This window comes from Chiloscyllium plagiosum, chromosome 6 (assembly GCF_004010195.1).
Source record: "Chiloscyllium plagiosum isolate BGI_BamShark_2017 chromosome 6, ASM401019v2, whole genome shotgun sequence".
Taxonomy (NCBI): Eukaryota; Metazoa; Chordata; class Chondrichthyes; order Orectolobiformes; family Hemiscylliidae; genus Chiloscyllium; species Chiloscyllium plagiosum.
The window spans coordinates 93,868,993-93,883,734 of NC_057715.1; the positions used below are offsets into that span (position 1 = coordinate 93,868,993).

At 40.9% G+C, this 14,742-nt stretch overlaps 1 protein-coding gene across 2 annotated transcripts in view; it reads left to right on the top strand.

The window, feature by feature from the left end:
• LOC122550837 (copper-transporting ATPase 2-like) overlaps nt 1–14,742 on the top strand; it is a 102,460-nt gene that overhangs the window by 50,983 nt on the left and 36,735 nt on the right. For both annotated transcript variants that reach the window (XM_043692153.1, XM_043692154.1), the window contains exons 10-12: nt 4,433–4,560; nt 5,944–6,098; nt 7,862–7,996. In XM_043692153.1, coding sequence (XP_043548088.1) covers nt 4,433–4,560; nt 5,944–6,098; nt 7,862–7,996 — 418 coding nt within the window. The remainder of the gene's footprint in view (nt 1–4,432; nt 4,561–5,943; nt 6,099–7,861; nt 7,997–14,742) is intronic.

The following is a 14,742-nucleotide window of genomic DNA, read 5'->3' on the forward strand; positions in this document are numbered from 1 at the left end:
TTTCCTTTTTTCCTTCCTGCCCTTTTTTCCTGCCTTCTTTTTTCCTTTTTTACTTCCTTCCTTTTTTCCTTCCTGCCTTCCTTTTTTTCATTTTTTCCTTCCTTTTTTTCATTTTTTCCTTTTTTTTCTTCCTTTTTTCTTTCCTTTTTTCCTGCCTTCCTTCCTTTTTTTCCTTCCTTCCTTTTTTTCCTTCCTTCCTTTCCCTTCCCTGTAATCTGAAGGCTACTGAAAAAGCAAAACTAGTACAACTGCACTGAATATTTAGAGTATTAAATATAATTTTCTTTGAATGCTGATGATATTCACAACAAAATTAACAATTTAATGGTTCAAATACAAGTTAATGAGTATGATCTTAAAGCCATTACAGAGTCGTGGTTACAACAAGATTAGAGCTGGGAGCTAAATATTCAGGGCATAAGACTTTTCAAAAGGAAAGAATCGTGGAATAACATTGTTCACATGGATGGGATAAATACAATAGCACGAAATGAACTTGGATCTGAAAATGTAGAATCCATGTGGGTGGAGGTAAGAAATAATAAAGGGAGAAAAAACATTGGTAGGAGTATTCAGCAGGACCCATAACAGTATACAGTGGGACAGAGTGCAATTCAGGGGATAATGAGGATATGTAACAAAGGCAGTAAATTAATCAGGGATGTCTTTGGCTTTCACTTGATCACAATCATCAGTTTGGCAGAGGTAGCCATGACAAAAAATTTTTAGAATGAGATGAGACCGGTTCCTTGAACAGGATGTTATGGATCCAAGAAGGATCAGACAAGTTTAGATCTGATAGTGTGCAATGAGGCAGATTCAATACATAATGTCAGGATAAAACAGTGACCACAATTTAGTGGAATTTAGCGTTCAATTTGAGAGGGTGGAACTTGGGTCAGAAACAACTGCACTCAGCTTAAATAACAAGAAAATGAGGGCAGAGCTGGCAGGAGTGAGCTGGGGAAGGGGTTTTGTGACAAAGGCAGCTGAGGAGCAATGGCATACATTTTAAAAATAGTTCATGGCTTGCAACAAAGATATATCCCATTGAGGAAAAATGAGAATAGGAAAGAGATAAGCCAACCATTGGTAACCAGGGAAATTACAGATAACATCAACTTGAAAGAAAAAAAACATTAATCTTTGCCACATTGTAAGATAGAGGATTAATAAGAATTTAAAAACCAACAAAAGACTACCAAAAAAAAGGGAAAAGATGAATTGAGCTGGACTTATTGTCACGTGTACTTAGGCACAGTGAAAAGTTTTGTCTTGCGAACAATACAGGCAGATCACATAGTTATGGAGCATAGATTGTAAATAGGTAAACAGTGGCAAAAACAAAAACACAGGTACAGGCGAATGTTAAGAGTTTGTGAGTCCATTCAGTATTGTAACAACTGTAGGGTAGAAACTGTTGTGAAACCGGCTGGCGTGTGTGTTCAGGCCTCTGTACCTTCTCCCCGATGGTAGAGATTGTAGAAAAACATTGCCAGGGTGGGATGAATCTTTAAGAATGCTGGTGACCTTTCCTTGACAGCGGGCCTGGTAGATGGATTCTGTAGATGGGAGGTTGGCCTTTGTGATTGTCTCTGTAACTGTCTCCGTTGAGAGCTAGGTCGTTCTCAATACATCATTTTTCCAGGTCTTCCACCTCCTGTCTGTAGTCTGTTTCATCACCATTGGAGATTCGACCGACTATGGTGGTGTCATCAGCGAACTTGTAAATGGCATTAGTCTGGTACCTGCCGACACAGTCATGGGTATACAGTGAGTACAATATTGGGCTGAGTATGCACCCCTGGAGGGCTCCAGTGTTGAGTGTCCCCAGTCTTCACTGATTGTGACCTGTGGGTCAGGAAGCTGAGGATCCAGTTGCAGAGGGTGGGGCTTAGTCCAAGATCACTAAGCTTAATCATCAGTCTCGAGGGATGATAGTGTTGAAAGCTGAACTGTAGTCAATGAGTAGGATTCTTACGTAGCTGTTCTTGGTGTTAGGATGTTCTAGGGAGGAGTGAAGGGCAAGTGATATGGTATCTGATGTGGCTCTGTTGGTCCAATAGGCAAATTGGAGTGGGTCAATAGTGGGGAGGTCAAAGTTGATTAATGCCATGAGTAATCTTTCAAAGCACTTCATGACCACCGGTTAGGGCCACTGGGCGGTAGTAATTGAGACATGCTGCGTGAGTCGTCTTAAGCACAGGGATGATGTTGGCCCTCTTGAAACAGACAGGAATAGTGGCCTGCTGCAGGGAAAGGTTGAAGATGTCCAAGAAGATAAACTTTGAGCGTAAATTTGTAAGTAATATCAAGATGGGAGAGCAAGATCTTGTTTAAATTGATCAAAAAGAGAGAAGCCAAAGTTAACATAGGCCCATTAGACAAACACAGGGATGAAATTCAGCAGGACTGGCAGCATCGGTGGACAGAGCGTTCTGAAGAAGACTCATTATTGGACTTGAAACACCACTCTGTTTCTCTTTCCACAAATGCTGCCAGTCCTGCTGAGTTTCACTAGCATTTTCTGTTTTTCCGTCAGATTTCCAATATTTGCAGTATTTTGCTTTTGTTTTTATGTTGAAAACAAATCTTGGAAAATCTTGTCAGTGTTAACACCAAATTTAAATCAAATTTACAACCGGAAGCCAAGCCTTTTGACCTAATTGATTTATATGCCACATGGACTTCAATGGACAATAGAATTAGTCAGGATCTAAAGCCTAGATTTGACCTGAATCTATCCTGTCGCTGTCAAATGGATTAAGTTAAAAGTATTGCATTTATTTTATTCTTCCCCATTTCGTGCACCAGTGTCACCATATCCAGTTTGAGGAGTTGTATAACCTGTGGTGATTGTAGTCCTTATTTGTATTTGCTTTGGGAGACTGTTTTGCCATTGTTTACATCATAAAAACGGAATGGTTAACATTAAGGCAGAGACTAAGTGTTCGGAATGTTTTATTTTACATGGGATTTGGGCACCACTGTCTAAGCATGCATTTGTTGCCCATCCCTAATTGCCCTTGTGAAGGTAGTGGTGAAGAACTATCCTTGCCACACTCAAGATTCTGAGCACAGCAGTCGCAGCATTGACTTATGATTTTGAAAATCAGTGCTGCGCATGTGATTAGAGGCCCATATAGCTGGAAAGAAAATTAGAAGGAGCGATGATGGTGAACTGTTTTCTTGAGCACTGAATCTATGTGGAGTAGGTGAATCAACAACGCTGTGAAGTTATGCTAATTGGTGTTACATTGAATAAGGATCGAGCCAAAGGTGATGTCCACTAAAAGATCGTTAAAGCTTTTTTTTATTAACCTGTTTTCTGATAGATTCATAGAGTTGTGGAAACAGATCATTCAGTCCAACTTGTCCATGCCAACTAGATATCCTAACTCAAATTAGTCCCATTCACCAGCATTTGGCCCATAGCCTTCTAAACCCTTCATATTCATATAGCCATCCAGATACCTTTCAAATGTTGTAATTATACCAGCTTCCACCACTTCCTCTGGTAGCTCGTTCCAAACATGCACTACCCTCTGCATGAAAAAGTTGCTCCTTAGGTCCCTTTTAAATCTTTCTCCTCTCACCTTAAATCTATGCCCTCTAGGTTTGAACTCCTCCACCATGGGGAAAAATCCTTGTCTGTTTACCCTATCCATGTCCCTCATGATTTTATAAACCTCTGAGGTCACCCCTCAGCCTCGGAATCCTCAGGGAAAATAGCCCCAGCATATTCACTCTCCCAGTAGCACAAACCCTTCAACTCTGGTAACATTCTTGTAAAGATCTTTCCTGAACCCTTTCAAGTTTTACAGAATCCTTCCTATAGCAGGCAGACCATAATTGCACACAGTACTCCAAAAATGCCCTAACCAATGTCCTGAACACCCACAACATCACCTCCCGACTCCTATACTTAACGCACTGACCAATAAAGGCAAGCATACCAAATGCCGCCTTCACTATCATGTCTACCTGGGACTCCACTCAAGGAACCATGAACCTGCACTCCAAGCTCTGTTTGTTCAGCAGGACCTTACCTTTAAATACAGAAGTTCTGCCCTGATTTGTCTTTCCAGCACCTCACATTTATCTAGATTAAACTCCATCTGCCACTCCGTGGCCCATTGGCCCATCTGATCAAGATTTTTATTCTGACATGATTCAATAAATCTCGCATGTCAGTTTTTGGAATTGAGGAAGCCTTTCTGATACTTTGTGACTTCTGAAACCAGCAGGAAGTTTTCTCTGTAATGATAGGTTACATTGGTTACCTGACCAGTCAGTGCAAAGTCTCTATATTACTAACAAGTTTAATGGGTGTGGAGGATGGGGGAGTTTATACCAGAAATTAAAAAAACTTCTGAAATGCCGTTTGAAATACTCAAATATAAATATTTTCTGTCATTTTCCTTCTCTTCAGTGAGGAACAGATAGCTGTAGATCTTGTCCAAAGAGGTGACATTATTAAGGTGGTTCCTGGTGGCAAGTTTCCTGTGGATGGAAAAGTAATAGAAGGATGTTCTATGGCAGATGAATCTCTCATTACAGGTATGTTTTGATTGTCTATGTTTCAAGTGTAACAGGCTTATTGTGCGCTTTCCAATGTTTCTTTTTTACTAAGGCAAATCATTATACATTTTCCCAAACAAGTAGACCAAAGAACAGCAGATGCTGGAAATCAGAAACAAAACATTTTCCTTAGGATTTTTGCTACCTAAAATATCCAAAAGGTAATCAGGATGAGGTCTTGACCTGCAAACCGGTTTACCTGCCTTTAGCACAAGACATTAGTTTGGGTGAGGCGTTGAAACAGATGCTAAACTTGGCCATTTGGAAGAATCATTAAAGATTTAATTGACAAATTGCCTGCTGGCACCTATTAAAGAAGGTCTGATGCTTCTCCAATAAATGTGGCATTGCAGGGTATGGAGTGCTTTATCTCCCCTGTAACTCCATTTTGATTTACTCTCCTCCATTCTCTTCCTTAATTTTCTTTTATCTTTGGTGGTATTGCATTGCCTTGTTGGGCTTTGCATACATATTGATTAATTAGAAATGTTGTGATGGATAATAGATTAAAAGTACCATGTGTGATTTGGTGGTGGGGAAAAATGCTATTCAGTTGTGGTAAGATCAGTTCTTAATTTTAAAAAAAGCAAAATGGAACATTTTTTGATGGATAATGCTTCATTTAACAATCTTTCCTAACAATAAACTGAGTAAGAATAAGGAAATTATTATTGAGGATTTGAAATGTTACACAAACTTTACTCAACTTTCATTTTGTAATTCACTTTTCAGTTATCCAGCAGGTCATCCACTTTAGTAGGAAGATTGCAATGACAGAATGTTAATTCAATGGCAATAGTTTGAGGATCTGATTAATTGAAAGAAAGCATGCAGGTGTAGCAAGCAGTTAGGAAGGCAAATGATATGTTGGTCTGTTTATGATATTATTTGTTGTAAAGATTTCAGTACAGGAGCAAAGATGTCTTTCTGCACCTGTACTGGACTATGGTGAGATCACACCTGAAGTATTTTGTGCGGGTTTGATCTCCTTACTTGCCAGAGAGAACAGAACTTCACCAGACTGATTCCTGTACTATGGGAGATTTTTGAGGAGAGTTTGGGTTGACTAGACCTGTATTTGTTGGAGTTTAGAAGAATGATAGAGGACCTTGTTGAAGTGAATAATAGTCTGACAAGGTCAGACAAACTGGATGCAGGGATGATGGAGGGCCTAGATCTAGGTCTCATGGTCTAAGGATGGTGTAGGCATTGGAAAGGACTGATGACTGCTTAGCTTATTCTGTATTGTCATCTTGATTTGATATTGCCCTGAAACGGGGTGTAAAATGTGATGATGGACTATGGAGTTAAGACTACAGATTCTAATAGTACACAATTAACTTACTTCTTTTGTTTTTACAGGAGAGCCTATGCCAGTTGTTAAAAGAGTAGGGAATGCAGTGATTGCTGGTTCCATTAATGCACAGGGTTCTCTGCTTATTCAGGCTACCCATGTTGGTTCAGAAACAACATTGTCGCAAATTGTTAAGCTGGTAGAAGAAGCACAGATATCAAAGGTAGGCATGTAATTCTTGCATAGCACAATTAAGTAGACTTTTGCATATGTCAAAAGCATCTTTAGGATTGCTGTCAATTTATTATAGCATTGTGGAATTATAATGTTAGAAAAAGGCATGTTTCACATGTATTTTTCTGACTGCTGCTTTGCAAAATCATTTTTTATAAATGGAGTAAAGAATGACAAAACTGAATGAACTCATTGGAGATAAATTTTCCACACTATATGAAAGGGGTGCATGCAATCTAGAGTCAGACATCATAACATCCTGGCAAATCCCCTCAGTACCCTTTCTAATGCCTTTGCACCTTTTCTGAAATGTAGTGCCCAAAGTTGTCCATCGAGGCCTAACTAGTGAACTATTAAGTTCCAGCATGATTTTATTGTTTTTATAAATTAAAGTAGCTCATATGTTTTTATTACCACCTTTTGAATTGGCCCTGTCAACTTTAAACTATCTGAATATCATGCTGATTTATAACTTTGAAAAGTGAACATATGTTTCCATATTAATCTTTCCTAACTGAATTGCATCACACTTTTCACCAGCAGGTCATCCTGAAGCCTAAAGCTATCCTCCTCATGATCTATTATTTTACATTATCTGCAAACTTTATAACACTATTGTCTACATCTGTGTCTAGGTAATTTAGAAAAATGCAAAAGAGTAATAGTATAACCTTCAGGGAACACCTCAGCAAGCCATTTCCCAATAGAAAAATGTACATCCTGCACTATTGATCCCTCCAAATTTTGTTTGATGTACACAACCTAGAGCTGACAAGCAACCTGTACAGTACTTCCACAGTTCACAATTCTCACGACTGTGCATAAAGTCAGCTGAGAAGGAATACTGTCCACACTTATCCCTCACTTCTGTCACTGAGCCCTGCAGGATGGGAAATTGTAAGCTTGTTTTGCGAGTTGTGGCATATCAGATGCATAGAGAAAGGCAATCAGAGATGAGTGGGATGAGGTTTGGAGTTCAGTGGTTGGAGTGGAGTTTGCGTGCACAGGAGAAGGGTATTCTCAATTACAACTAGGCCAGCATTGCTGGATCCAAGAAGTATAAAGGCATTAGTGTTGTAAAGAATAAATGTAGTTGTTCAGTTGTTGGGTATCTTGAGGCTCAGAAAATTTGGCAAGAATTTGAAGTGTGAATCAGCCTCTTTTGAGCAGGTTAATCATCTGTCCACCTTTCCTCCTCAAAAGCCAAAGTGGTGGATTAGGGGTAGTTTGAGTTGAGATTCTGATGTTTAAAGCATTATCTGTCCACCCAACCCAAACCCACACCCAAACTTTTCTGCCTAACATTCACTCTGTATTTTAAATTATAGGCCATCATTTATATTTTTAACTCTATCACAAGACATTTCTATGAAATTAAAACAATGCAAAAAAAAATGTAAAGGTCCCTTCTGACCTGCATGTGTCACAAAAGATGAAGTAATGTTTGGAAATAGCAGAAAGAAAGCTATCTTCTTCTAACTTTGGAATTGTTTAAAACAATAAAAAACAGATAGCTTTGAAAAATTGGACCACGGCTGCAGTGAAAACATTTTGTTCTAGTATTGCATCAATAATTTGAAACCTCATCTTTGAGCATTATAAATTGCTGAGGGTGAAGAAGAAGAGGTAAAACAAAGGGGGTGAAATCTGCTTTCTGTAGAAATCTGGGTTAATATTTTAAGAGTGATCATTTAATTTTTAATTTGCTATTCACTTTTTGAATCTAAATAAAGTATATTTTGACTTTTCCAGGCCCCAATTCAACAGTTTGCAGACAAACTGAGTGGATATTTTGTTCCATTTATCGTTGGTATTTCTGTGGTTACACTGACTGTCTGGATCAGTATTGGCTTAGCAGACTTTGAAGCCATCAAAATTTATTTGTCAGTAAGTAGCAATGACATTCCTGTAATCATTGCAGTCTGAATTAGGCCTGAGACATTGAAGAATTTCTATTATGTTTGGGTAAGCAAATGTAACCTTGTATGTGTTGCACACAATGCGTGTTTTTAATAGTCCTTTTTAAATCAAACATGAGAATTGAAACTAGTAAGGAAGTTAGCTGCAGGTAGATACTTGGCCAAGAAACAATTTATTTTAAACAGCTGTTTGTACCACTGAATTATATATACTTAGTATCCAACTAATTCAGGTAGATAGCTGAGTGAATGAATTTCTACTTCTTCCATTCGAAAGAAGACTCCTACTGGACTAAAATTATTAATGTTGTTTCTCTTGTCACAGATACTGCCAGATCTCTGAGTTTCTCTAGAATTCTTTGCGTGTCTTTCAGATTTCCAGTATTTGCAATATTTTGCCTTTATGCTTGCTCTTTAGCATTAAATAATTTACCTGAAAAGAGACCTTGAAGTTTTCGGGCCTATTGCAGTCAAACCCCTTTTATACAAAAGGGGAAGTGGGGAAGTTTTTAGAGGCCTGTCCCTAACGTTTTGCATTGCCAATAATTGTGCTGCAGTGTTCCCCCTATTAATGGTTGCAGTTGTCAATGATCCACCCCTTATGCATGTCCTTCAATGCAGTGTTGTCTCTTCCTTTATTTATTGAGGTGCCTTCCTTCATATTTATTGTGCCCACAGCATTACAGCATGCTGCCTTCAATCCCCATGGTCCTTCATTATTAAAGTAGTGGCCCAATAAATCCTTTGCTTTTCATTGAACAGCCCCTCAGGCCTGATTGTGACCAAACATTAATAGATAACTATGACTGATGATTGACCAGGTGTCGGACTGATCTCCATTTAGTCCCATGAGTTACTTATCATGAATTCCCGGACTGATTATATTCGACCTGCAGGACTGACTATGGCCCATTCCTGTACTGCAATGATATAGAATCCTGCCCCTGACCACCTCAAGCATTTCCGCGCACCTGGTCTGAGATCAGATGCTGCTATTCACCAACTGTGATGGAGCCCCTGAGTGACAAAAGCCCTTGAAACTTGACCCCTTAGACATTGAGACATGGCCATTTGGCTGGAGTACTTATGTAGTGCATTTGCTGCCTGCATACATACACTGCTGGAACATGGTATAGGTTTGGCGCAGTGCCATATAGCAATATATCTTTTTTTTAGGATTACTGCTGACAACCATGGTCACCTGCTAGGTTTTCTCTACACTAAACAGCATGGTAACATGGAAATGGTGTGAGCCTTAAAGTTTAGATTACTTACAGTGTGGAAACAGGCCCTTCGGCCCAACAAGTCCACACCGCCCCGCCAAAGCGCATCCCACCCATACCCCTACATTTACCGCTTACCTAACACTACGGGCAATTTAGCATGGCCAATTCACCTGACCTGCACATCTTTGGACTGTGGGAGGAAACCGGAGCACCCGGAGGAAACCCACACAGACACGGGGAGAACATGCAAACTCCACACAGTCAGTCACCTGAGGTGGGAATTGAACCCGGGTCTCTGGCACTGTGAGGCAGCAGTGCTAACTGCTGTGCCACCGTGCCACCCACGGTGAAGTTCTGAGTGACGCAACCAAGCACAAATGGCAAGATGTCAGAGCTGCTGTGACGAGCACTGATTAGGCATAGCCAGCATGGCGTTCTGAATGGGATCCAGGGGAGCTAACCAATTGGATACAAAATTGGCTTGAAGGTAGGAGACAGTGGGTGGTGGTAGGGGGATGTTCTTTGGACGGGAGGCCTGTGACCAGTGATATGCCACAAGGATCGTTTATTGGGTCCCTTGCTTTTTGTCATTTAATATAAATGATTTGAATGTGAATATAGCAAATGTAGTTAGTAAGTTTGCAGATGAGACCAAAATAGGTGGTGTAGTGGACAATGAAGAAAACTGTCTCCGGTTACAACAGGACCTTGATCAGATGGGCAAGTGGGCCAAGGAATGGCAACTGAAGTTTGAATGTAGGATGCTGTATTTTGGTAAGGCAAATCAGGGCATAAGAATAAATGGTAAGGCCCTGCGGAGAGTTGCCAAACAAGAGACCTGGGGTGCTGGTGCATATTTCCTTAAAAGTGGAGTTACAGGTAAACAATTATGACAAAGGCACATGGCACGCTTGCCTTCATTGGTCATAACCTTGAGTATAGGAGTTGGGATCGAGAGTGTGCTCTGGAAAAGCACAGCAGGTCAGGCAGCATCTGATGAGCAGGAGAATTGATGTATCAGGTATAAACTCTTCATCAGGAATTTTCTCTCTCTGTATAGGAGTTGGGATGTTCCTGAAGAAGCATCTGTTCCTTAGATGCTGCCTGACCTGCTGCGCTTTTCCAGCAACACATTTTCAGCTCTGATCTCCAGCATCTGCAGCCCTCACTTTCTCTCTAGGAGTTGGGATGCCATGTTGCAGCTGTACAGGACATTTTTGGAATACTGTGTACAATTCTGGTCCCCTTTTATGGGATGGATATTGTTAAACTTGAGAGGGTGCGGAGAAGATTTACAAGGAAGTTGCTGGGACTGGGTGCTTTGAGTTATAGGGAGAGACTGAATAGGCTGGAGCTTTTTTAACCTGGAGTGTTGGAGGCTAAGGGGTTACCTTATAGAGGTTTATAAAATCATGAGGGGCATGGATAGAATGAATAACCAAGGTTTTTTTCCCTAGAGTTGGGGATCCCAAAATAAGATTATAGAGGTCTAAGGTGAGAAGAGAAAGGTTTAAAAAAAGACTTTTTCACGTAGAGGATGGTGTGTGTCTGGACCAAGCTGTCAGAGGAATTAATGGAGGCGAGTACAATTATAACATTTTGAAAGGTGTCAAGACGGCTATGTGGATGAAACATTTAGAGGAATATGGGCCAAATACTGGCAAATGGGAGTAGGTCAGATTAGGATGATTGCTCAGCACGTATGAGTTGGACCAAAGAGTCTCTTTCTTTCTGTATGACTCTCTGGCTCCAGGTACAAAGTGAGTGAGTGCTAAGACAGTTAAGCAGAGGTTCCTGAGATGGACCCTTCTCCAATCCATGAGATTGGTGGTTGTCCCTGTGCTCAAGTGACATAGCAACAACATTATTATGAAAGGTGTCAGTGCACTGTGAAGTTCAGTATTGAAGTGAAGAACTTTGAAAGTTCTTGCCTAATTCCATCAAAAGCTGATTTGGGGGCAGATGTTCGCAGATAAAGGGATGGCTAGAAAATGCAAAGCCTTCAAAAATGAGATAACGAGAGTCCAGAGACAGTATATTCCTGTTAGGGTGAAAGGAAAGGCTATTTGGTGTAGAGAATGCTGGATGACTCGCGAAATTGAGGTTTTGTTTAAGAAAAAGAAGAAAGCACATGCCAGGAATAGATAGGAGAGATCGAGTGAATCCTTAGACAAGTATAATGGCAGTTGGAGTAGACTTAAGAGGGAAATCAGGAGGGCAAAAAGAGGACATGAGATAGCTTTGGCAAATAGGCTTAAGGAGAATCCAAAGGGTTTTCATAAATACATTAAGGGTAACTAGGGAGAGAATGGAGCCCCTCAAAGACAGCAAGCAGCCTGTCTGTGGAGCCACAGGAGATGGGGGAGATACTAAATGAGTATTTTGCATTAGTGTTTACTGTGGAGAAGGACTTGGAAGATATAGAATGTAGGGGAGTAGATGGTGACGTCTTGAAAGATGTCCATATCACAGAGGAGAAGCTGCTGGATGTCTTGAAATGCATAAGTGGATAAATGCCCAGGACCTGACCAGGTATACCCTAGAACTCTGTGGGAAGCTAGTGAAATAATTGCTGGGTCCCTTGCTGAGATATTTGTACCATCAATTGTCACAGTTGAGATGCCAGAAAACTGGAGGTTGGCTAACGTAGTGCCACTATTTAAGAAAGGTAGTAAGGAAAAGTCAAGGAACTATAGACTTGAGCCTGACATCGGTGGTGGGCAAATTGTTGGAGGAAGTACTGAGGGACATGCATTTACATGCATTTGGAAAGGCAAGGACTGATCAGGGATAGTCAGCATGGCGTTGTGTCTGGGAAACCATGTCTCACGAACTTGATTGAGTTATTTGAAGAAGTAACAAAGAGGATTGATGAGCGCAGAGCAGTAGACATGATCTATATAGACTTCAGTAAGGTGTTCGACAAGTTTCGTCTTGGGAGACTGGTTAGCAAGGCTAGATTACCTGGAAGGAAAACTAGCCATTTGGACATAGAACTAGCTCGAAGGTAGAAGACAGAGTGTGGTGGGAGAGGGTTGTTTTTCAGACTGGAGGCCTGTGACCAGTGGTGTGCCACAAGGGTTGGTGCTGGGTCCTCTCCTTTTCGTCATTTATATAAATGATTTGGATATGAACATAGGAGGTATAGTTAATAAGTTTGCAGATACCTCCAATTTTGGTGTTGTAGTGAACAGCGAAGAAGGTTCCCTCAGAGTACAATGGCATCTTGGATCAGATGGGCCAATGGGCTGAGGAGTGGCTGATAAATGCGAGGTGCTGCAATTTGGAAAAGCAAATCCGAGCAGGACTTATACACTTAATGGTAAAGTCCTAGGGAGTGTTGCTAAACAAGGAGACCTTGGAGACCAGGTTCATAGTTCCTTGAAAGTAGAGTCGCAGGTAGATAAGATAGCGAAGAGGGCATTTGATATGCTTTCCTTTATTGATTAGAGCATTTGAGTATAGGAGTTGGGAGGTCATGTTGCAGCTGTACATTTTGGAATATTGCGTGCAGTTCTGGTTTCCTTCCTATGGATGTTATGAAACTTGAAAGGGTTCAGAAAAGATTTACAAAGATGTTTAAAAATGTGTTGCTGGAAAAGCGCAGCAGGTCAGGCAGCATCAAAGGAGAAGGAGAATCGACGTTTCGGGCATAAGCCCTTCTTCAGGCCTTCCGTGCTGTATATCTCTATGACTCTAGGTTAATCAGAAATGTATTATGAGGTTATGGTGAGGCTGATGCTTGTCAACTATCAACATCAGTGGACAGTATGTGCAGGCAAATGTTGGCCAAGGAGAGTTCTGTGAGATATTGGGGACTAATATCTAAGGTGGAGGCCCAGAGAATCAGGTGGTGAGCTGGAGTCACCAGATCCCCAATATGACTTTCATGTCAGAACTTGTAGCCATCTATCATCTTTCCAGTTCATGAAAGAATAGGAAACTGTACATAATTGAGGTGGGTTAGTTACCATTCAGATATGAATGCCTACAGATCAGCTTTTCACTGCTCATCAGCGAGATTGTTAACCCATCATTTTTCTGATTTCACTATTTTCCTAAATGATTAACCATTGCCCACTTTGTTCGGGGCAGGGAAAATCCAGACCATGAGATGTATAGCACAGAAACAGACCCTTCAGTCCAACTCATCCATGCTGACTGATATCCTAACCTAATCTAGTCCCATTTGCCAGCACTTGGCCCATATCCCTCTAAACCCATCCTATTCTATACCCAATCAGATGCCTTTTAAATGTTGTAATTGTACCAGCCTCTACCACTTTCTCTGGCAGCTCATTCCATATACGCACCACCTTCTGTGTGAAAAAATTGCCCCTTAGATCCCTTTTATATCTTTCCTGTCTCACCCTAAGCCTATGCCCTGTATTTCTGGATTCCCGCACCCCAGGGAAAAGACTTTGTCTATTTAACCTCTCCATGCCCTGACAATTTTATAAACCTCTAAGGTCACCCCTCAGTTTCTGATGCTCCAGGAAAAACAGCCCCAGGTTATTCAGCCTCTCCCTCTAGCTCAAATCCTCCAACCCTGCCAACATCCTTGTTACCGTTTCTAAACCCTTCCAAGTTTCACAACATCCTTCCGATAGGAGGGAGACCAGAATTACACACACTGTTCCAGAAATGGCCTAAACAATGTCCTGTACAGCCACAGCATGACTTCCCAGCTCCTGTACTCAATGCTTGACCAATAAAGCAAAGCATACCAAATGCCGTCTTCACTATCTTATCTACCTGCGACTCTACTTTCAAGGAACTATAAACCTGCCTTCCAAGGTCTCTTTATTCAGCAACACTCCTTTACCATTAAGTGTATAAGTCCTGCTCTGATTTGCCTTTCCAAAATGCAGCATCTCACATGTCGCTAAATTAAGCTCCTTCTGCCACTCTTCAGCACATTGGCACATCTGATCACACTCTGAGGTGACCTTCTTTGCTGTCCACTACACCTCCAACTTTGGTGTCATCTGCAAACTTACCAACCACATCCAAATCATTTGTATAAATGACAAAAAGCAGTGGACCCAGCATTGATCTTGTGGCATACCATTGATCACAGGTCTCCAATCTGAAAGGCAACCCTCCACCACCACCTTCTACCTTTGAGCCAGTTCTGTATCCAAATGGCTAGTTTTCCTGTATTCCATGAGATCTAACTTTACTAAACAGTCTTCCATGAGGAACCTTGTTGAATGTCTTACTGAAGTCCACATAGATCATGTCCATCGCTCTGCCTTCTTCAGGAAACTCAATCAGGTTCATGTCTGTTTCTGTTCACACATTGTGCCTTAATCCTAAGTTGCTAACAGATCCGAAGAACTTACAAGATTCTTGGCTTCTGATTTTATAAATTATTAGTTCAAACCTTGCAATACTAAAATAAATTCTGATCTAATAAAACTGTTCAGATCCTAGCGGTAAGTTAGTTCAGTTGGCTGGATGACAGATTTGTAATGCAGAGTAACGC